The following is a 22036-nucleotide window of genomic DNA, read 5'->3' as shown; positions in this document are numbered from 1 at the left end:
AAAATAAAAATAATCTGCTTCCACTGCCCGGCCGCCCCGTTTCTAATAAAGGCGAGTCGATAGAATCTAACGGCGACAACATTTTGATCGGGAAGAGTTGATATAGGCATATAGCCAATGAGGGGTTGTAGCGGTGGCGGTGGCGGTGGCGGTGGCGGCGGCGAGTCATCTTTGTTGTTGCTGCTGCTGATTCTTCTCTTCTTCTATCCGATCTCTGCGGCTCTCTCTTATGGTAAGTTTTCGTACTTTTTCCCTAGTTTCTTTCCCTGGCCTTGAAACGCTCGCTTACACCCACAAATCCCCAATCGAAGTTCATGAATATTCTCGGATGCGATGGGTTGCCTTATTGCGTTAGTTTCTGAGATCTGTGTCTGAACATTGCTGGTTATCTCAATTTGGTTTTCCCCGGTGTTTTATTTCGTCGTTGTGAATTTTGAATCTTGATTTATTTTCTGGCTTAACTTTCGTGGTGTCGATGTGGGTTTGTCTTGATTATTTACTTTGTTGTGATATTTCTCCCACAATTTTGCTGCTGAGATTTATTTCGTTGACTCGAATTTCTTCCCCTAATGTGAATGATGAGTAGCTATCTGGAGGGTTTATGTGTTGGTGGAATATAAATGATTTGATTTGGTTGTATTTGGAAGGATTGGGAGGGAATTCATCAAAGAAACATTTGTATCATTATTTTTTAATGAGCAAGGAGGAGTTAGTTTGAATGGTTGAAGTTGAGGATATGGAGTTGTTTGGTTCAGACCTCAGAGTGGAAAAGAAATAACTTCCTGGCAAAGTTGTGATCAGAAAGTCTGAGCAAGAGTGGAGCTGAAATGCTGAATAGATACGTTAACAAATGGGTTGAGCTTTGATTTAAGGTAATACATATCATTCAAGATTAGTATGTTAACTAATGGGTTTAATTCACTAAGCAATCCACTCAGGACAATTATGTTTAACTCTGAGTGAAAGTAACAACTTACTGTTCCTAAGGAGTGCAATTACTAATTGGAATGATCCCACCAAATGACCCAATGATGTCATTATGTTGTGTCTTCTAAATGGTAATAGCATAGTGTTTGGTTTAGTACTACTAATGGGTTGAGCTTAAAGCACGCCCCACTTATAATAATGAAGGGGGACTTTTGGGGATGATAATAGTTTTTAGTTTGGGTGTAGTATTAGAAAAGCTTCAAATTAGCAAAGTGGTGACCATGATAACCCATAGTTTAAGTGTAGTATCAGAAACTGTTCTAGTTAGTTAAGTCACCCACTTAGAACAATTATCTAGTTTACATGATGTGAGGTATAGCTCTGTGTTGTGGAAGTGTAGCATTAATATTGTATTAGCTGACTTACTACCTCACAGTAGTACCAATGTGGTAAACAGAAGGTACAAAAAAATAAAATAATTGCGTGACAAAATGTGAGTCGATAGGAACCCGTGTCCTATCTCGTAGGAAAATAGAGAAAAGGATGAAAGAAAGGGAATGAGATGATCATATCAAGGGGATCAACCTCCAATAACCAAAGTAATTTGATTATTTAATTGAATTGTCTATTTGGGGATCGTTTCATGAGCTGAGTTAATTTCTCATATTTTTGGTTTGGTGTTTTTTGGATACCTATATAATAAAGTTATTCGGTGGGCTTGGTACAAAGCAAATACCTCATTGTTTAAGCTTAATATTACAAGATGCAATGTTACAAACACCAGCAAACTTATTTTTAATGATTAATTGCAACATGTGTACAAACATAAGCTCATTATTTGGACTAATGGAATAAACCGACCAGGCTACCTATATACAATGTCTACCCATACACAATGCGAATTTGAAAGGTGATACATCATTGTTCAGATTGAGTATATATCTCATTGATAGGCTGGGTCATTAGGCCATTTATTAAAGACAATATGCATGAGAACCCCCACTTATGCCGATTACAGTGTGGACTTCACGTGATGTTAATATCTCTTTGTACAAGGTAAGTCTAGTATTCTACTTAACTCAGCCTACTTTACATAATGGTATAACTCATAACTTGAACTAATTATAGGTACTATGAGTTAAGCTCAACATGACACCCACTTACACCACCTATGATAGATTTCATGTAAATCTAATAGCTTAATGCTTGAATTGATTATTGTTTTACTAATAGAATGCACATACTAGGTCACTAAGTTAGTATACCCTAGCACAATAGATATGTGACACTTCTCACAAAGGTATTAAACTGATTGTTTGGTCTCAATATGGTATTACTTCTGGCAAGAGCTCATAAGGCCGCTCATTCAGGAATATTTTGTGATAAAGATTCAATAAACATAATAATAGCTGACAATTTGATTTGACTATAATATAACTAAAGGGATGAACACACACTATGACCCACTCAACAAATATGTTGAAAATATTATTGAAGGCAATTGATTATTGATTGGAGTGAGCGTAGTATTACTAATCAGTTGATCCTCCCCGCACACACAACAATTATGTGACAGATTTTCAGTGATGACAATAGCTCATTGTTGGGTGTAGTAGCATATGAATGCACTATGACAACTATGTGAGCAAATTGATGCAATGGTAGTAGCTAATTGTGTGAACTAATTGAAGTATACTAATCAGTTGAGCTCAATAGGACACCTATTTATGATCATTGCATGATAAATACCATTTGACAGTTATTCGAAATTGTTGAGTATAGCCTCATCATTTAGAACTAACATTAATAACAGGATAACAACAAGCAAATACATATACTTGTCACAAATAGGATGGGAACATTTTGGAAAATTACTAGATTACCAAGCTGAATTGTAGTAAAGGTAATGGCTCGCAATTTGTATATTATTTACAAATGGGTTGAATCTGCTATGCTACTCAATGGCAATTGACACATTTTGATCATTTAAGTTACATATATTAATGATGGAATGAGCTCATCAAGACCCACTTCTATTGAAATTAATTACTAGATTTCAAACAAAGATGTTAATTAATACTATAAACACAAGTGCATATGCTAAATACACTTCTTGACTTTAATTCTTTTTAGCTAATGGGCCATAATTTAATAAGAGAAGCATATGAAATTTAGGTTAACTTGGGTTTCTGTATTTTCTTTTATCAGTCATCCAAGAGGGGTTTCTTTTGAGCTATTATATACTTAATATTCTGTCAAGTTAGCTGCTCCACTGGTTGATTTGGTCATTAATTCAATGAAAAGTCCCTGTCTTGGAAATGTTTTCTAGTTTTATTAAATTTCATAGTGACTTCGATTATTTATAACAGCTCAGTCCACTGGATTGTGTGTTTCTCCTGGTGGCCGCTTCCCTACATTTGCTACCGAAGGAAAACCTCCTAGAAGAGTTAGCAAGGGACCCAAAGATCTTGCATTGTGCAGGATATTTCGGCAGAAGACTTGCTGTGATGTGACCCAAACATATCCTGCCTTGCTACTCATACGAAGACTGGCTTCTTCTGGAGAAGCCAGTCAAGAATGTCTGCATTTATGGGAGCTCTTGGAGTGCTCTATTTGCGATCCACGCACTGGTGTTCAGCCTGGACCACCTTTAATTTGTTCCACGTTCTGTGATATGGTTTTTCAGGCCTGCTCAAGTGCATATTTCTCCATCGATGTCAAGAGTCAGGTACCTTTTCTCTGCTTGAAGCTACAAAAATTGTAGGTGTTTTAATATAGTTTAAGTGTACAGATCTACATTATATAACTAAGTTGAAAAATGATAAATGTGCATTTTGAAGTAGTAGCCTCATTTCCACTGAACCAAATTATTGTATTGTTTAGACATAACAGCAATTGTTAAGTATTTTTGGTATATGAATTACTTTTATATGATTGTGGTATGGCTGACCTTGTTTCAAGGGTTAGTTATAAAAAATCCATTTGTAAGATCGGATAGTTAGCCAAGTTGAATCGACTAGAGTTACAGGTGCGAGCGGTAGTAGATAGAGATCACATAAAATTCAAATTAACTAAGAGATCTCAATTATATTATTCTGCATGGAGTTTAATTAAGGTATAAGACCTATGCAGCAAGCAGACTAGTTGGGACTACAAGGGGTGGTAGACAGAGACCACATAAAACTAAGCTAACTAGGAAATCTCACTAATATTGCTTTGGACAGAGGTGAACAAAGGTGTAAGATCTATGTAGCAGACTAATTGGGACTAACTTGGCTTATGTTGCTGTAGTGGCAGAATTAAATTAGTTGGATTTTACATATAAAGCATCTTTACCTTCTGCTGATTGAATTAACATTGAATGCAATAATGAATTTTAAATTTCTTTCTTATTCAATTTGTTTTTGCATGTATCAGGCTCTCTTACCTTGTGGCTCAAGCGACATTATCTGTGGTAAAGCTTCTGAGTGGGTCTCTAATGGTACAGAGCTCTGCCGCCGAGCAGGTTTCTTGGTTCAGCAAGATTGGCAAAGAGTGCAGTGGCTTGATGAGCCATTTTGCTATGGCGGGAAAGCAAGCCTGGAGTCTATTTCTGATTCATGGAAATCTCCAGATTCTAGGTCGCCTGAAGATTTTCGGCAATGGGCGAGAGAAATGCCAATAAGGGAAAAGGTATTTTGGGCTGTTGGAGGAATGGTTCTCACTGCAGGGCTACTACTAGTAAGGTATGCCCTATAATAAACTTGACTGAGCGATTTAGGGCATTCTGTTACTGGTAGTGAAGCATCAACGTGAATTATTAGGAAAGTAGAATGTGTTACATGAACATTGAGAACATAGAAATTGAATTAGTACTACTCAACTAAGATGACATGATTTAGCCAGTGATCTAAACTTTTTTGACGGGAAAGTACAGTAGGGACAAAGAAATAAACACCAGATACCAATTTAGTAACTTACAGGAACCAGACACTTGTTTGGTCATCATCCAGCTATGTTTGTCTCAACCTAGTTAATGAAAAATAATGTCGAGACTCAGTTTCATAGTTAACGTCTCTAATCGAGGACTTATGCAATCTCAACTTTGTTTCATCTGGGATTGGACTCAATTTCCAAACTGGAAGATTGTATCTTTGCCAATTGCCACCTCACTGAAACAAACAAACAAGTTATAATCAACAAATTATATACATGTCTTTTTTTCTCTCTACAAAGGCCTTGCTGAATTCCCATAACAACGTGTGTTTGAATTTTTCAGCGTACAATAGACAACTTAATACCATCCATGAGGCTAATGAGTGAAAGAGGATGAATGACTGGATGGAGATTAATTTATCCATCCAACTGATCGATTTGATGGATGGACGGATGAAGTGAACCATCCGTTCATCCATATTTTCACCTGTTCTCTTAAAAGGGTAGAATAATTCGTAGGGTTGTAAATAAGCCGAACCAAGCCGAGTTTTGAGTGTTTAAACTTGTTTGACAAGGTAGCCAAGCCGAGCTTAAAATGAACTAAGCTTTTGAAATAAGTGTTCAAGCTTAGCTTGATTTATTTTTTATAAGCTTGAGTTTGTTTGAAGTTTGGCTTGAGTTTTGTTTGTTTAGATGTTATCAAACTCTCAATTCAAACTTGGCTCGAGCTTGGTTCGAGCTTGGTTCATTTAGATGTTATCAAACTCTTAATTCAAGTTTGTTTGATTGTTTGAAACTTTTAGTTATTTGATTGGTTATCGAGCTTAATAATTTAAATTTATTTATTTATTTTATTTTATTATATTATTTATTTAACATATTAAAAAGAATTTTATTAATGAATATGGTTCGTGAACGTTGTTCACGAATATTATTCACGAATATTATTCACGAACGTTGTTCACGAATATTATTCACGAACGTTGTTCACGAATATTATTCACGAACGTTGTTCACAAACGTTAACGAGCTGAACACATATGTGTTCAAGCTTATTTGTTTAGCTTAACGAGTTGTTCAAACTTGTTTGTTTAATTAATCTTATATATATTGAACGAACATAAACAAGCTCTTATCAAATCGAATATCAAGCTTGTTCACAAACGCTTGTTTATTTACAGCACAATATTACCTTGTTCTCATTTGCACCTATTGATCCTATGCAGCAAGAGGAGAAGTTACTCGCACCGTCAGAAGCAAGCAGCCATCCGTCGCACTACGAGAAGGCTAGAAGTGAGGATCAAACAGCAGCCTTCGGCTAGAAAAAATTAAATAGGAAGGTGCAGTTACTCAGCACAATGTTGGGGGTAGATCTCATGATTCACTAATCAGTGTTTGATATCTTTCCCTGGTTTATCTGACAGTTGATTCAAACGCATTCTCTTCTGGTGTCTTCCTCATAGGAATTTGTTAAATGATGTATAGATTATTTGAAATTTTTGGTCCTTAAATTTTGGTAAGGTTTGCCTTGCTTTGCTTTGTAAGGACCAATGCTTCATTTTGTGCTCCTCTGGTAGTTGTTTTCTATCAGTATTTTCTAAATGCAAAGTAATTTTCAAACAGTTTATTTCAAAAAAAAAAAAAAAAATAGCAAACATTATACAAGTGCAAGTGAGTAAAATTTTAATTCAATTGAAATAATCTATCATATCTAATTAATTTAGAAATTCAATTCAATCTATTTGAAAATTTTATTATTTTTTAAAAAATATCAATTCTTTTGATAGTTATTTTGGTAAATTTTAAAATTAATTAAAACTATAATTTGTTTTTAATTAAAAACTAAAATATTTTAAAATATTAGAGTTTTTTATTAAATAGTTTTATTTTTTTAATAAAATAGTTAATTTTATTATAATTAATTTATTTAATTTAATTTTGATGATAAAATTTATTCGATTCAATTAATTCAAAAAATTTTAATTAGTCCCATTTTAAATAGTTCAATTAATTCAAAAAAAAACTTTAGTTAGTGCCATTTTAATAATTTTTTTTAATTTATCTTAAAATATTAAAATAAATAAATAAATATTTTTACTTAGAAAAATAAAAAGTATACGATCATTTTTATACTATTTTTTTTTTTTACTAATTAGTTAAAATTATTTAAACTTAACAAAAATTAAAGCAGCAATTATTTAATAATTATTGCAACAGCATTAAAAAAACATAGTCAATTCTAATCGGGTCACATACGAATCCTCCAAAATTTATTTTACAATCAATTTTTTGGATCTCATAAACCGAGCCAAATATTGACCAACTATTGCGACTGCAGCAGTAACCACAAGAAAGGTATATACATTTAGATGGAAGATTCAAAACGGAAAAATGTTACTCCCGTTAAGCTAATCATTATACGTACGTTAATAATGGACGACAGCTTCTCTGCTATACACTACAACGGTTGCAAACGATGAGAATATCTCAAATTGGTTTAACAAAAAGCACGCCTACTTCTTAGCATATGTGATGAGCATGGGATTTTGTAGCATGATCTTCAAACCCTGAAGCACTTGCATCGCGATTGTCGATTGCATCTCATCTCCATACTCCACAAAGGCAATCCCCGGTTTCGCTTCGACCATCCTAACCTCTTTGAAACCCGCGTACTGGCCAAAGAACATCTGCACCATCCTAACCTCTTTGAAACCCGCGTACTGGCCAAAGAACATCTGCAGCATCATGGGCGTAGCCTCATGTGGAAGATTCTGAACAAAGAGAATGTTGTTCGGCAAGGCTGGTGTTTCAGGTAGCTTCGACTTGGACCCTCCTCCATAAGGCAACTGCGAAAGTTGAAACGATTGGATATGGAAATCTTGTTGAGGAAACCCAAACAAAAATAGATCAACACATTCAACTTTATATTTGGATACATGAGATTCAAAAGGATGATGAAAAACAAGCGTAATACCAATAACTGATCAGCGTTGAATATTACTCAAAACAATTGTATTGCCATTCAGCAAACTAATGTTCGACGGATATTGTTTGTTTATCAATGATATAGAAGGCAAACAGAGATAAAGAATTTCACACTTAATCAAATCATATACTCTAGGAAATGGAATCGGGGTGGTAACCTTGCTTCCATATTTCCTTATTTTGAAAACGTGAATGGGGAAGGTTTATCTCCACTTGGGAAGAGAGAATTCTTACACTCAATGCAAAAGCACCTATTGTTATAATGAATCGATTAATTCATCTATATCGCAAACAGTTAAAGTCCCGCGCATGTGTGTGTATATATATGGTCCCTGTAACATGAATGGATAAACTTCACACATCCACCACAAATAGTTGGGACTTCAAAACTTGATTGATAGCAATAATGTAGCCACACCATAGTCTTGAGTTCTCAACTTGCTATCCTATAAAGAACTGTGTCCTAGGCATCTTATATTAGAATGGGTGAGAGATTTCTCAGGTATAAGTAGGAACTGAGATTTCACAGGCCCACACAGAGCTCATTGTGTTAACTTGGTGCACCTAGATAACCCTGCCCGTCCTGCACGCCTGCCAGCCTAGCCCAATCGGCCCTCTCAACCACACCTGAACAGGGAAATATTTTCTCATCCCTGTGCCAAACTGAAAAAACTCTGATTCTCTTCTTTGTATATAAAAGTTTTTTGGGAAAATATTTCATACAGGAAACAAAGTTTAGTAAGATTAGGGTTGTTCGATCGGTCAAGACCATTGTTCATCTGAAGAATGAATTTATGTTCATCTGTCTCCCCTAGTCTCTCAATACCAACTATATTTTAGAAGTAAAGATAGCATCAAAGTTGTGGAGTTAACTTAGATTTAGAGAACATAAGAAATAGAAAGGTGAAGAAGCTTACAGGTGCCATGGCTCCATTGGCACCAGAATAAGCAGAATTCAACCCTGTCCCAGCTTGCTTAGCATCATGGTGCTGCTCTCGCTTCTTTCTTTCTGCTGCATCACCAAATACCAATACAGATTGAGTCTCAACCTTAAGCCTCAACATAAAAGACCATTAGAAATCACTGATAATTAAAAATTAAATTACAACATGTTTCACATAATTACTTCACGCAGAAATTGCATGCATGATACCTTTACAAATCAATATCTGCAAGTTAACTGTCACTCGTGCATACACATGATCAAAAATAACATTTCAACATAGATTCACTGTGAAATACGAGCAAATATACATCAAATATACATGTTTATTAGCAGATAACAAAACGAATATTTTTGACGTGTCAAAGGGAAAGAAGAAAGATGAGAAAAATGTATTGTTTAAGATGGTGCAATCGAATTGAAATCTTTTGAGTTGATGCACTTAATAATATCTTAATATATTTCCTAAACTGTTATGCAAGAACAAACCTTTATTGCTATATTTGTAATATTGTTTTTTTATGTGTGCAAAGAGGGAGAATATTAGTAGTTTAAATTAAATTCTTTCATTTTACCCAAAATATCTTGTGAAATTGATAACCCTAATTTAAACGAATTGTGAAACATTAGAAAGGGAGATATTGTTGGTGTAATCATGCCCCAAAGTTGTTGAGTTTGACTATATACTTTTGATGTAATTAGCAAAGGATTTTAGGTTATTTGATATTAGCATTGCAGGTGAGGGATGAAATCTAAGTAGATTGAGATTGACTGGACATTTGAAGTCCAAGAGGTGTTGGCATTGGCAAATGAAGGAAATTTAAGTAAATCAAGTACTTGATAACAAACAAAAACCCCTAGTAGGTCAAAATCAACTGGATACTCAACAGATGAGAAATCCGGAAGGTAGATCCCATGGCATGTGAATTGTCAAAGATTATGAGTGACTTGCATCTCGTGTGTTGGATAGGTATCTTACTTAGGCGAAAATTCAACCAAGAAACATGTGTTCGAGGTCAAAGTCGATGACTTTGTCGATTAAGGATCACAAAAAGTTGACTAATATATTGAGTTGATTACAAGTCCACTCATGACAGATTGCTCTTAGATAGAAAGTTTTTGTTTTGAGCTGAGTTAACTAAATGATCAACAAACCAGTCAACTAGAGGTTCAAGTCTCTATTCTAAGATGAATCAACTGATGTAATTAACTGAAGTCACTTTAATCAACTGAGTCAACTAAGGTTCTGTTACAGCCAACTTAAGTTGAGCTTAAATCGACTGATAAAGAGGATTGAATCAACTTCATCATGATTGCCCGAGAGTTAAACCTGTTATCTTATCTAGAGTAGCCAACCAACAAGTGTCTAAGTCAATTGGCATGGATAGGCTAGAGAAGTTTTGAGTAGATCGAAGACAACACTGACGAGACAAGTTCTGCACAAATATAGTGGTTTAAACCAATTGACTGACATTAACGCAAAACAAATAGGAGAGCTTATCCATGATTGTTTAGAGGACTACAAGAGGAACACAAAAACAATAAGAATTCTTTGCTTAAAAATTTATTTTTAATGCCTTTATTTTTATTTGCTTTCATACGGGCTTAAGGTTTTTAGCTTCGAACGCTATAATTGTTGTATCTTTTAATTTACTTGCTTCTTATCTTTTGAAAAGGATTTCTCCAATTAGAAGTTTTTTAAGGTTCCCTCACCTTACAAGTCTGGCTATGGAGCAGGAATCTAAGAGTTCTGAACTATGCGAAAAGCCAAGTTTTCTATTCCTTTCATTATTTATTGCATATTTACATTTTTGTTGCTATTAATCTGATTAACTATTTATATCATTGCATTTAAATTGCTTTAAATTGTAATTTTCTTATTGCATTATTCAACCCCTCTAGTGTCATATATGTTCTTACAGGATGTACATGCACACATAATACATATGTGTATATACCAATACCATTGTTTGTACGTTTAAGACATAAATCTTTTTCTGAATCATTTTTTGAATGATTAGTGAGCAAGGTACTTTTTGAATTACCCATGTTTAAAACTCTTAAAGGATCATTTCAATAATTATTTTATGGAGCTATCCTTCACAATTGACAAACATTGTTTAAGATGCCATTCTTTTTTTGAGCCACTTTTGAATAATCAGCAGACATGCAACCTTTTGAATCTATGTTTGAAACTCTTAAAAGGATTGATTCAATAATTAATTTATGGAGCTACAACTCCATAATCAACAAAGACGAAAGGCATGTTACTACCAGTCACCACATCTTTTGAAAAGGCATTACCTTGGTAACTAAATGAGAGAGAAATACAAGGATGGTCCTACCTCTATCATCATGTCTTTTCCTTCTTTCACGAGGGACAAATGTTCTATCAGCCTTTGCAATTATGTCTGACTTGCTCTTTGCATACTGAATCTTCTGGATAAGCAAAAATGTTTTATGTCATTCTATGTTGAAAGGACATGAGAACAATAAGTCATACCTTGGACATTATGAAGCTAATTTATGGCAAACTAAACAAGTACACTATTAGACTGTGTATATAAAGTATAAATAATTCCCCAACGTGTTGTCTAGTCATCTTCTGTCAATTTGTTTGTACAAACAAGAAAAATCTAAAAAAAGGTACGTCATGATCTGAGAAAGAACTTATGCAGTCCTTTGAGATTGCGTGGTGGTTGAAAAAACAGCAAATTCAAGAATCATGTACCTCCAATACCAATCCCTTGTACCAAAATGCTCAAATACACAGAATATGATAGCTATAAAAAAACAAAAAAATATATATATATATCCATTATGGCGTGTATACATATATAACAAGTTAGGAACTTTCAATGCTCAAATGCACAAAATAAAATAGTAATAAAGGAAATTCCAATGTGTGTATATGATTTTTTTTAAAACTAGTTGGGGAATTCCAGTGTTGTCAAGAAAAATGTACAGTTGCAGTCATGAAGTATAACTCATTGTTTTTAATCCAGAACATCAACAGCCAGTCATTCTCTTTCCAGTAACGGTTAATATATTGCAGAAATCAACATTGAATGTCTAAAAGACAAACATGACATTCAACCACAAAAAGAATATCCCTATGTTTAAATCGTAATCTCACAGCATTGACATATGATGTTCCCAAAAATTATCATAGAATATGTAACACATACAATGTAGAAGTTGAAACATTTACCCTAACCATTCATGAATGGTTCAAAAACTTATATAAAACTTTCAAAGGCATGAGTGATAAGAATTTCCAAAATCATATTCATGTGCAGATAGTAATCATTAAACTCTTGCCATGGGCTTGTCATAGAAGGGAAATCCTTGCATCCGTTTAAGTGCTTCAGTCGCCTACGAGACTTCCTCAAAGACTACCCACGCCTGTCCCTTGTGTTTCAATGTCTTGAAAGCAAAGACCTCTAATATCTTGCCAAATTGAGAAAAAACTACGTGCAAGGAATTCTCGAGTTCTATAATATAAACATCAATGTTAGTTCTGGTGAAGCAACTAAAACAAACAACAAAGGAACAAAAAAGACATTTAAAATTACATTCCTACGACGTAGGAAAACAGAAATTGTGTGACTAAGAAGAGAAATGCACGCCAAGATCTTGATGGTATAGAATATATAAATGAAGAGAAGACAATGAAAGAACTGGATAGCATAAGCCGAAAACTGATATTGATCTTTCTAGGGTTTATACGACGAAAAAACGGAGTGCTAATGCATCAGAATGAAGAACTCACCGTCAAGCTTAATCTTCTTGTTGAGATTGTTGATGTAGATTGTCATATTGACTGGGATCGATGGAGCGTCGCTACAAGCACTGGCACTGCCGCCATCGGTGCTCATCTCCCTTGATCAATCTCTCTCTCTCTCTTCGCGAGCAAAATCTGATGAAGATGTTAGCTCGATTCATTTAAAATCGATTGAGCGAGTAACTGAGCGAACCGATCGGCCATCTAATAATAGCTCAGGCCGGCTCAGACCATAAATCAAAATTTTTAGTTTTTCCGAGAAAAAATATATTTATATATATATTTTTCTGGTAATCACACATTCTATTTTATGAAAAAATAATTTTAAAATAAATAAATTAAAATTATAGATTTATAAAATGATTAGTAAAAATTAAAAAGCTTGGAGTAAATAATCTTACTATTTTAATTAAGAATCTATCTGCTTTACTAAATAATTTTTCTAGGAAGCACCAAATGAAATTATGTTAATATTTTTTTTTATAAAAATAATTTTAAAATTTATTAATAATTTTCACAAATACATCAATAGGGATCTAGAGTTTAAGACCATAATGCATTATTCAAAAAATTTCTCATTAATAATGATCTATTTAGAAATATAAAGAGCATCTTATTAATATCTGATATAAATAATTAAATTAATTTTTATATATATATAAATAATTAAATTAATTTTTTTATATATATTACCCCATCTGTATAAGGGGCTAATAATAAAATAACACGTCCTCAGGATCATGGTGTCACGGTAAGATATCTAGATTATCATCCAGATATTCATGATTCAAATCTCAGTTACGGAATATTTGTAGAAATTTTTCTTCTAAATGTTATCCTAGTGACCGATATCACCCTAGAGATATGAGATTAATTAAAATTATTTTTTTTATAATAAAATAACACAAAAGTTATTTATCCTCCCAATTTTATTGGGAGAAATTACTAGTATAGATAAAAATGAATAATTATCTTGTTAAAATTTGAATTTTGAGCTTATTCCTTAAGACAAATATGGACTAGAATTTGAATAATTATCATGTCATGATGTTTAAATCAGTCAGTAGCATTTCCACGGTCTATAGTTATTAATTGATACAACAGATTAAGGTATTCCACAAAACAAATTAATACTTCCAAAGTTGTCTTGAGTCATGAACTTCTCAACACTGCATTAGATCAACTTCAATGACTGACATATCCATAGACTCTCTACCTATGATTGATAAACCAAACTAACACGGCAAAATAAACTAATATCTTCAACACTGGAATGTTTAACTTTCAACACTATCTTGACTCATGATTTTTTCGATGAAATTGTCGAAGTCTACTCCGGTAGAAGCAGCCTGAGACTTCTTCTTGAGCTCCATTACCTTCCTCAACTCTTTGCTCCCCTCAGAATAGAGGTCCATCAATCTTCGCACTGCTCTAGCGATATCCTCCCTTGATACCACACCCTTCTCCTCATCATTTAAACTAAACCCCACTTCCCAATCTTCCACAATCAACTTACCATTTGGATATTGATCCCACATGAGTGGAAATGTGAGCATGGGAACACCTGCATGAATGCTCTCTAATGTCGAGTTCCAACCGCAGTGTGTCAAGAATCCCCCAATTGAAGGGTGGCACAGCACTCCAGCTTGGTCACACCATGGAACAACCATACCTTTCTGGCCGATGAGCTCTTCAATGTTCTTTGAATCAGGCACAGACCAGAGGAATGGATGCCCACTCATCTGAAGCCCGATGGCGATCTCTTTGAGCTCCTCATTTGTGAAAGGAAGGAAGCTACTCAATGACACATACAGCACAGACCTTTGCGGATGAGAGTCCAACCAAGTGAAGTACCATTCTGTGGTGTGTTCAGTGACAATGTTGGCGACAAGGGGGCCAATGGAGTAGAAGGGGACTGTAAGGAAGGAGTGGAGTGCGTGGAGGGCTCTGGTTTCAAGCTCATTAAAGGTGTTAAAGAGGATACAGTGAGCAGTGGCAAACCAAGATATGCCTTCAATGAAGGCCTTGAGCATGCCTTCACCATTGGAGTGGGTGATGAAATCATCCAAATGGCTAGAGGTGGGTTTTGGAACATAATCAAGGTAAGTGCTTCCATTACCTGAAATGAGAGAGAACAGTACGACTCAAAAATTCTCCATGAAAAGCAAGCATGCTATAAGAGCATAAAATTCATATGATAGTATTGAAAATACAACTGAGTAACTTATTTACACTGCTTAAGATGTAAGGAAAACAAGATGTGGACTCGGTAGAATGATACAAAATCAAGAACAACAAGTGTATCCCAACAATTTTGAGTATGTTACATGAATCTTATCCCTATTAGAATTCTATTACTTTATACACAATCTTACGGACATTATAGTTGATATTGTAGTATCAAACAATAATTTTATATAGTCAAACGCACGGAACAAAAGGAATCTGTAAGATATACCCAATAGGCAACCCACCCGGGACGTCACCAAATGGCAAAGGTACTTATCACAACCAACTTGTGATTTGTTAGACCTTGCTAGGCATGACATTTGAACCAAGCACATACATCTTGACGATCAGAATTCTATTTAGTTTCCAAGTAGAAGAACAAATTAGTAAGACAAACTAATCAAATGAGGTAGCCAAAATATGAGGCAATGCTCATATTGGGCTGGTCCACCATTTTTGAGTTGTGATGAGCACAAACTCACTCACTTCATGATCAAATTCGGGCTCACAGCTTGCCAAGCTCTAGCATGATCATTGACATCTCTAATCATGTAGGGCATCTTATAACCATTACCTTGTTCCATAACCTCACTTATTATGTTTGTCAAATCATTGCTAAAAACCAACACATGAGATTTTGGAATTTACATAAAATTAGGACACAAGAAAGCAAAAAAATATTCAATGGCATTGAACATGAACCGACTTCAGGTCCCAATCCCAATCAAAACTAACTAATTACGAAGCTATTAAATGAACAATCTTCAAAGGATGTGATGGATCTTTCCATGTTACCAACAGATGCACGAGTAGTTGAGAGAGACTTGAGTCAGCAGAAATGTGTTACGGGCTTGGATTCGATTACTTTCCGCGTTATCGGATTTAGATCCAGTTCAACAAATCAACAGCGCTTACCGGAAATTGAATGCTCGATCTCCGGCGGCGAAAGGGCTTTGAGCTGTTGCAAGGCGAGGAAGACGGTGGCGGCCTGGGGGAAGAAGGCGGCGACGGGAACGTCCATCCGACGCGCTATCGCAGGGGCCCACGGGAGCAAGGAGTCGGCGACGAGGACGGCGGGAGGTGGGTCGAGCTCTGCGAGCAGTGCGGCCACTGGGGGGCCCATATCGACTAGCACCGCTCGGATGAAGGATCCGAAATCGGCGCCGCGGGTGCGCTCGGACGGGACGACGTTGGGGATGGAGCGGAAGCGGACGGAAGGGGAAAGCGGGGGGGAGGAGGAGAGGAGGGAAAGCCACTCCTGGGTGAGGACGACGGTGGCGAGGAAGCCGCGGGAGGCGAGGCGGTGGGCAAGGCGGAGAAACGGGTGGATGTGGCCGCGGCCGGGGTAGGGAAGGAGCACCACATGGCGTCGGCGGCGATCGGAGGAGGATGGTGGCTCCATGGAGTCGGAGTAGGGCAGTACAGGAGCTCCCAGTGTGTGTCTGTGCTTGCGCGTGTGAAAGCGAGAGAGATTCTTCAAGGAAAAGTGTTGATGGCCACTTTTTTAATCAACGGTTGAGATCAAATCACAATTAAATTTGACGGTTGAAAGCAATTCTACACACAATATTCTATTAAGACCCTCGACCATATTTGACCTTTAATTATTGCAGTCTTCTGCTCATTATTTAATGCTCTATTTAATAAATGATAAAATTCAAAAAAAATATTATTTATTTATTTTAAATTATCAGTGTCCATTTAAAGCATTTTGATTTTCTATAAGATATTCCTAGTTCTAGGCATTCCTTTTTGCAAATTTTATTTAAACATTAAAAACTATTTTATTATTTAAATTATTTATTTAGTAATAAAAAGAAATATTTTAACCATACAATGATAATTTCAAAGGGAATTTAATATTTTAAAAAAATGCCAAATATTGAGAGTTGAAAATATCTTTTTTTATCCAGGATAATTTCGTCCGACCGCCTCCTACGTGTAGCGTACTAGCGTTCATTCATCATTCTCCATCGCCGAGCCGCCGCCGCCGGCGCCACCGCAGGTAAACAGTGTCAGCTCCTACTTCCAGCACATTGTTGAGGAGTGAGAACGTAAAGGAAGGACCTTGCTATGGATTCTTCGCAGCCAGAAGTCGGCGTGAGAAACCGATGCTTCAAGGTAGATTCATCCATCATTCTTTGGCTCTTCTGCTATATAAAGCAAGAGGAAAAACAATAAGCCAACAATAGAAGCGAGATGATATTTACTTACCTCTTCAGTAACATAATATAAATACATCGGCGGGGAAGAGGAGAGCCAGCGAGCAAGGTGCAACTTTTGAAATTTATTTTTGCAAAAATAGGTGCCAGTTTAGGGAGAGGAACGGGGATCGAACGATCGGCGTTTGTGGCCTCCGCTTTGTATTTTGGTGGCGCGGAAAGGGAATATTGTGGGGGAGAGAGGAGGGGCGGGATCTGAGGCAAGTGGTCGCTGGGTTGGGTGGTCGTCGTTGCCGTCATCGATGGCCGTCTCCTTGTCCTCCACCATCAGGATTTCCCTGCTAGTGCTCCTGGTCGTTGCTTCCGCCGCCGCCTTCTTCACGCTCCCAGTCGAAAAGGTAACCTTTTTTTATCGCGGTATTAATGATCTGAATGCTCTGTACTCGAACATATTGCCCTGCTCCACTATTGTGCTTGTTCTCCACCCAAACACCATGTTTTCCCCCTCTTCATTCTGAATTCAACAATTTTTATAAGAATTTTGGATGCACCAGTAACAAATCAGTTAGTCACCGTGATAGCCAGGAACAGTCCTGTGGCCAATCTGTGGAAGAAACATTTTTGCACGTAGATTGACCTCACATAGGATCGAGCCCAAATAAAGTTATGAGAACACTCTTCCGAATAAATAAGATTAGTTCAACTATTTCCCTTGTTAAGTTAGACAGTAGGCATTGAGCATTATTAATTAGCCAATACCCTTTGAAGGATTGATAACTAAAAGCCTTTTTCATCTACATGGCAATTGTTGTCTAAACTAAATTCTATTATGTTAACCTCAACAAGACCAAGATTTGATTTTCTAAAGGTGCTTACGTATATTGAACTCAACTGTCGTGCATCAAAGATGGGAAGGACTGGAAGATGAATTTATTGGTGTTGATAGAACAATTTAATTAGAAGATGAAGTTCTTTAAAATCTCATTCTTGATCACATTATATCCCCAGCACGGATGCTGAAACCATATTTGTAGATAGATTTTCTCCTACGCTGAAACACAAGCAAACCAACATGATGATACTTGACTAAGAACTTAAAATATTATTTCATCTGAGTACAGGCATAATAATAGTGCTGCATTTCTTTGCATATCATGGCATTCAATGTTATATTTTACATTAGGCCATCTCTTCAATCCATTGACATCTGTATTTAATTATGCTTGCAGATTCTGAAGGAGTTCTTGGTTTGGATAAACCAGAATCTTGGTCAATGGGGGGGACCTGTTGTGCTGTAAGGGCCTAGTATATAGTATTGGCGTCTTCTTAATTTTTCTTCAATTTTGTTTTCCTTTGGCTCATATTTGCTACTAGCACAATCCTCGACGACTATAGTTTGCTAATATTCCATGAGTATTTGATCTTCCAAAGTGTATCTTGCCAAATTACAACAAAGATTGTCGTGTACAACTGCCATGTGAGTATCATGACCCTGCAAGATGCAGAATGGAAAAGCATAGCAGTTGTGTAGCCCATGCATTTTATTTGCATTTGCTTGGTATGTGGCAGGGCCCAATAGCTTCTATAGTTAGGAAAGCGGAGAGCCTATTCATTTAGAGCATAAAGAGCAAAGAGTAGAGGGAGTCTAAATAAAATTTTAGTTAATATAGCAAAAAATAATTTAATTAATCTGAATATTATTAATTATATATAGAGTCATGTAGTGAACCCAAATAGTTGAGATAAATACATTATGATGAGGAGGATGATTCACTAGGCATGTGACCCAACCTTGTTTTTGCGGCATCATTATTTGAATAGTTTGCTAGCAGGATGAGCATATGATCTTTTTTTCTTCTTTCATCTCCTCGACAAACATGAACTGTGTTGTAAACTTAACTTTAGGCACATTTGACTGGTCTAAGGTTAGACCCCTATGCTGTACTTGATAGAACACAAAATCGATATAAGACATGGTTATATTTATTTAGCAGAGAAGGTGATGATGACCCAGTAGGATTTTGTTTCCCAAGCATTGACATATGAATACATGATAATGTTGCTGGTTCTCTTTAAGCAGGGGGAACAGTTGTGCTTTCTTTTGGAAATTAATAGGGTAGGAATCTAAGTTGGTCATTAAGTATTGAAAGCATGGAGTTGTTCTTCAGTTATGGTGCCTAGGTTGTGAGTGAAGCAATGCATGACAATGTTGGTATTGCAGCATTGATTGGATAATTGTATGTGCAATATCAAAAATGTGTTTTGTGCCTTCCTCCTCTTTTTTACCATTTAATAATCATGCATATCGGTTTACTTGACACGCATGTAATAATTTGGTTTTCTTATATGTGCTTTCTATTTGATCTCATTCTCCCATTTTTTATTGTTAACACTTGACTTACTAATTTTTGTAACCAGGACTGTTGCATATATTCCCTTGACTATACTTGCCGTTCCAGCTGCAGTACTTAGTGTAAGCATGATTTTCTATATATTCACTATTTGCTCTTTCTATCGATAGGAACTTAAAGAGAGGAACATTTATGTGACTTGTTCTATTTAGCTAGGATTGAATTTTGTTGGCAAGTGATGCTAAAGAATAATTAGTGTAGGCAACCAGTTTTGAGAAAAGAAAGAACAACATTTAATCAGTTTATCATTTGCAGCTTGGTGGTGGATATCTATTTGGGTTCCCAATAGGCTTTCTTGCTGATTCAGTTGGAGCAACGATTGGGTCTGTGGCAGCATTTTTGCTTGGCAGAGCTGTAAGTTTCTTTAGTTGCTTTCAAGATGTGAAGAAGTAATTTTGCTTTGTATTTAGCGAGAAAATAATTGGAGGTTTCAACTTTCAATAAATAGTTGAGAGATCCCAAATAGAAATTTATTTAAATGGACTACCACATGACTTTTGCAGCCTTAGTTACCATTTACTAGTTACTAATATTTACTCAGATGATGGGAACAATTCGAATCGCCTTAGAAAGTGTAGGATATTTGATAGTATATAGGAGTGACAGCCTTGCACATAATAAAAATGATGCAATCATAAGAAATACAAGTAAAGCAAGAAATGAAGTGGCTAGGCTTAAAAGAGAATCATGTTGTTGTTTGTGCTACCGATGGAAGATGCAATCAAAGTTTGATTTAAACTTTGATGTTTCTTATATTCCTATAATGCACTGTTATAACATAACATGTTTGTTGTGATCATTTTGCAGTTAGGAAGGTCCTATGTCATCTCCAAAATGAAAGACTATCCTGACATCCAAGCTGCTGCGATTGCAATTGAGAAATCTGGATTTAAGGTTTTATTCAAGTTCTCAAAGCTTTTTCTTTAAGTTATAAACTAGTTGAAGGGATGTTTTATGGCTGATGTTCTAGAAACAGATAAAAGATAGTACTAGTTTTTCTATTCCTTATATTATCATTTAATGATTTAAATTTTGCTATGAATCGCTATATTGGGCAAAACATAACATACCATTCGATCTAAGAATCAGGGAGAGTTCTATGCGGTTTGCTGTGTACATAAGATAGTGTTCCTTGCTTAACAAGGATTCTAAATTTGTGTCATTTCTTTTGCAGATTGTTTTGCTGCTTAGGCTAGCTCCTTTGGTTCCATTTTGCTTGTCGAACTACTTCCTATCTGTCACATCGATCAGCCTTGCAGAGTACACAATGGCATCCTGGCTGGGAATGATGGTAACTTCAGCATACTTGAGCTTTCCCATTCGGTAGTTATATTCATTAATAAACATTGTTATTCCTTAAAGGCTGTTTATATAATTTTGTTGTCTTGAATTCAATACTTATTAACAGAAGCTTGTTTGCTTGTGGTAATCCCAACATCACAAATCTCTCGAAATTATATTTGAACAATCATTTAGTCCTTTAATCATGAGCATTTTGTTGGGTAAATTAGAAGATTTGGACAGTTAATTGCTTTGCTCTCCTTTAATCTTGTAGGAACACCTGAACTAGTATCTTTCTGATGCTCTTGTCCTATCTCGAGGCAGTCATTTGCACGCATTTGAATTCGATTATTTTGTATCGTTTCAAGTTTCAATTCTGAAATATTAAAGACTGTGACATGATTTTCTTCTTCTCTACTTGATTTGTAGCCAATTACTCTTGCTCTGGCGTATGTGGGAACTACTTTGAAGGAACTAGCTGAGGTTACACATGGATGGAGTGAGGTTTCAATTGCTCGCTGGGTATGTTTATTGTTGTCTATCTCATTCATTGATTGTCACGAGTTAATACTCGTCCCTTTTTTTGTCTCGGGTTATCTGAATTTTTTTGTTTGAAATGGATGCAGGCACTGATGATAGCCGGATTATTGATATCTGGTAAGCAGCAGCCTCTCATGCATGCCTCTATTGTTCTTTGACTATTTCAATCCTTACGATATAGCCGGATTTTGTTTTTCTTCAGCTGTGCTTATGGTTTGTGTGACAAGAGAAGCAAAGGCAGCTCTACAAAGAACTTTAGCTGAGAACTTAGAGGCAGATAACATACTCATCCCGTCGTCATCACCGTCCTTGCCGCAACCGTGCTCGGATCTAAACCAGCCTCTTATGATCAAGATCAATTGTTCAAATGTTGACGTAGAAAATTAATTTCTCTTTCCCTCTTCTTTCTTTCATTGAATGCATCCAGTACTACCAAATTTTTGGGTCATAGATTGACTTAGCAGGCAGTTGCTATAATTCATTGTTTTAGGTGTGTATAATTCATTGTTTTGCCTAGTTTTTGGCCCCATGTTTAAAACTTAATTTAATGTTATTTTTTGAAATTTTGGATGAAAAGTGACTTTAAGGAGAAAGAAAAGGATTTAAACACCCATGGTTTATTTAAATAATTCATTTGTTCACAAGACAAAACAGTGTAATTTAAAGTGTCATAATTACATCTATTTGATTTTCATATCATAATATATAGCATTATTATGCTACTAGACATTATATAAAATTAGGTATATTTCGTAATATCATTATGTCTCTTATCTATAAATATTAATTAGACAATGTCAATATAAAATATTAACGAGAAATTGTGTCAAAAAGAACTAATGTTAAATGCATAATTTTT

The 22036-nt window shown here is 35.7% G+C and overlaps 3 protein-coding genes and 1 pseudogene across 3 annotated transcripts; 2 read left to right on the top strand and 2 right to left on the bottom strand.

The window, feature by feature from the left end:
* Positions 1-53: 53 nt before the first annotated feature.
* LOC122007366 lies at positions 54-6386 on the top strand. The gene is made up of 4 exons (XM_042563229.1): positions 54-232; positions 3297-3655; positions 4345-4652; positions 6069-6386. The coding sequence occupies exons 1-4, from the start codon at positions 118-120 to the stop codon at positions 6172-6174; spliced, it is 888 nt and encodes a 295-aa protein (XP_042419163.1). The 5' UTR covers positions 54-117; the 3' UTR covers positions 6175-6386.
* Positions 6387-7093: 707 nt separating this feature from the next.
* On the bottom strand, positions 7094-12725 carry LOC122004823 (annotated as a pseudogene).
* Positions 12726-13646: 921 nt separating this feature from the next.
* On the bottom strand, positions 13647-16240 carry LOC122007365 (UDP-glycosyltransferase 87A2-like). Its single transcript, XM_042563228.1, has 2 exons — positions 15699-16240; positions 13647-14673 (listed from the first exon to the last, which is right to left on the bottom strand). Exons 1-2 carry the CDS (start codon positions 16183-16185, stop codon positions 13832-13834), a joined length of 1329 nt encoding a protein of 442 aa, XP_042419162.1. The 5' UTR covers positions 16186-16240; the 3' UTR covers positions 13647-13831.
* Positions 16241-16710: 470 nt separating this feature from the next.
* On the top strand, positions 16711-21698 carry LOC122004822 (TVP38/TMEM64 family membrane protein slr0305-like). The gene is made up of 10 exons (XM_042559648.1): positions 16711-16904; positions 17089-17343; positions 18175-18239; positions 19364-19418; positions 19612-19710; positions 20164-20250; positions 20531-20647; positions 21067-21159; positions 21264-21294; positions 21380-21698. Exons 2-10 carry the CDS (start codon positions 17248-17250, stop codon positions 21562-21564), a joined length of 828 nt encoding a protein of 275 aa, XP_042415582.1. The 5' UTR covers positions 16711-16904; positions 17089-17247; the 3' UTR covers positions 21565-21698.
* Positions 21699-22036: the final 338 nt, after the last annotated feature.

The sequence above is a fragment of the Zingiber officinale genome, chromosome 7B, assembly GCF_018446385.1.
Source record: "Zingiber officinale cultivar Zhangliang chromosome 7B, Zo_v1.1, whole genome shotgun sequence".
Taxonomy (NCBI): Eukaryota; Viridiplantae; Streptophyta; class Magnoliopsida; order Zingiberales; family Zingiberaceae; genus Zingiber; species Zingiber officinale.
Note: the sequence above shows the minus strand (reverse complement) of the source record. Positions and strands in the feature narration are given on the sequence as shown.

Coding starts and splice junctions, on each gene's coding strand:
- LOC122007366 (XM_042563229.1), top strand. CDS start 118: ATGAGGGGTTGTAGCGGTGGCGGTGGCGGTGGCGGTGGCGGCGGCGAG. Junction 3,656..4,344: donor CCATCGATGTCAAGAGTCAG/GTACCTTTTCTC, acceptor TGCATGTATCAG/GCTCTCTTACCTTGTGGCTC. Junction 4,653..6,068: donor GCAGGGCTACTACTAGTAAG/GTATGCCCTATA, acceptor GATCCTATGCAG/CAAGAGGAGAAGTTACTCGC.
- LOC122007365 (XM_042563228.1), bottom strand. CDS start 16,185: ATGGAGCCACCATCCTCCTCCGATCGCCGCCGACGCCATGTGGTGCTC. Junction 14,674..15,698: donor GATCGAGCATTCAATTTCCG/GTAAGCGCTGTT, acceptor CTCTCATTTCAG/GTAATGGAAGCACTTACCTT.
- LOC122004822 (XM_042559648.1), top strand. CDS start 17,248: ATGGCCGTCTCCTTGTCCTCCACCATCAGGATTTCCCTGCTAGTGCTC. Junction 18,240..19,363: donor TGGGGGGGACCTGTTGTGCT/GTAAGGGCCTAG, acceptor TTTTGTAACCAG/GACTGTTGCATATATTCCCT. Junction 21,295..21,379: donor AGCCGGATTATTGATATCTG/GTAAGCAGCAGC, acceptor GTTTTTCTTCAG/CTGTGCTTATGGTTTGTGTG.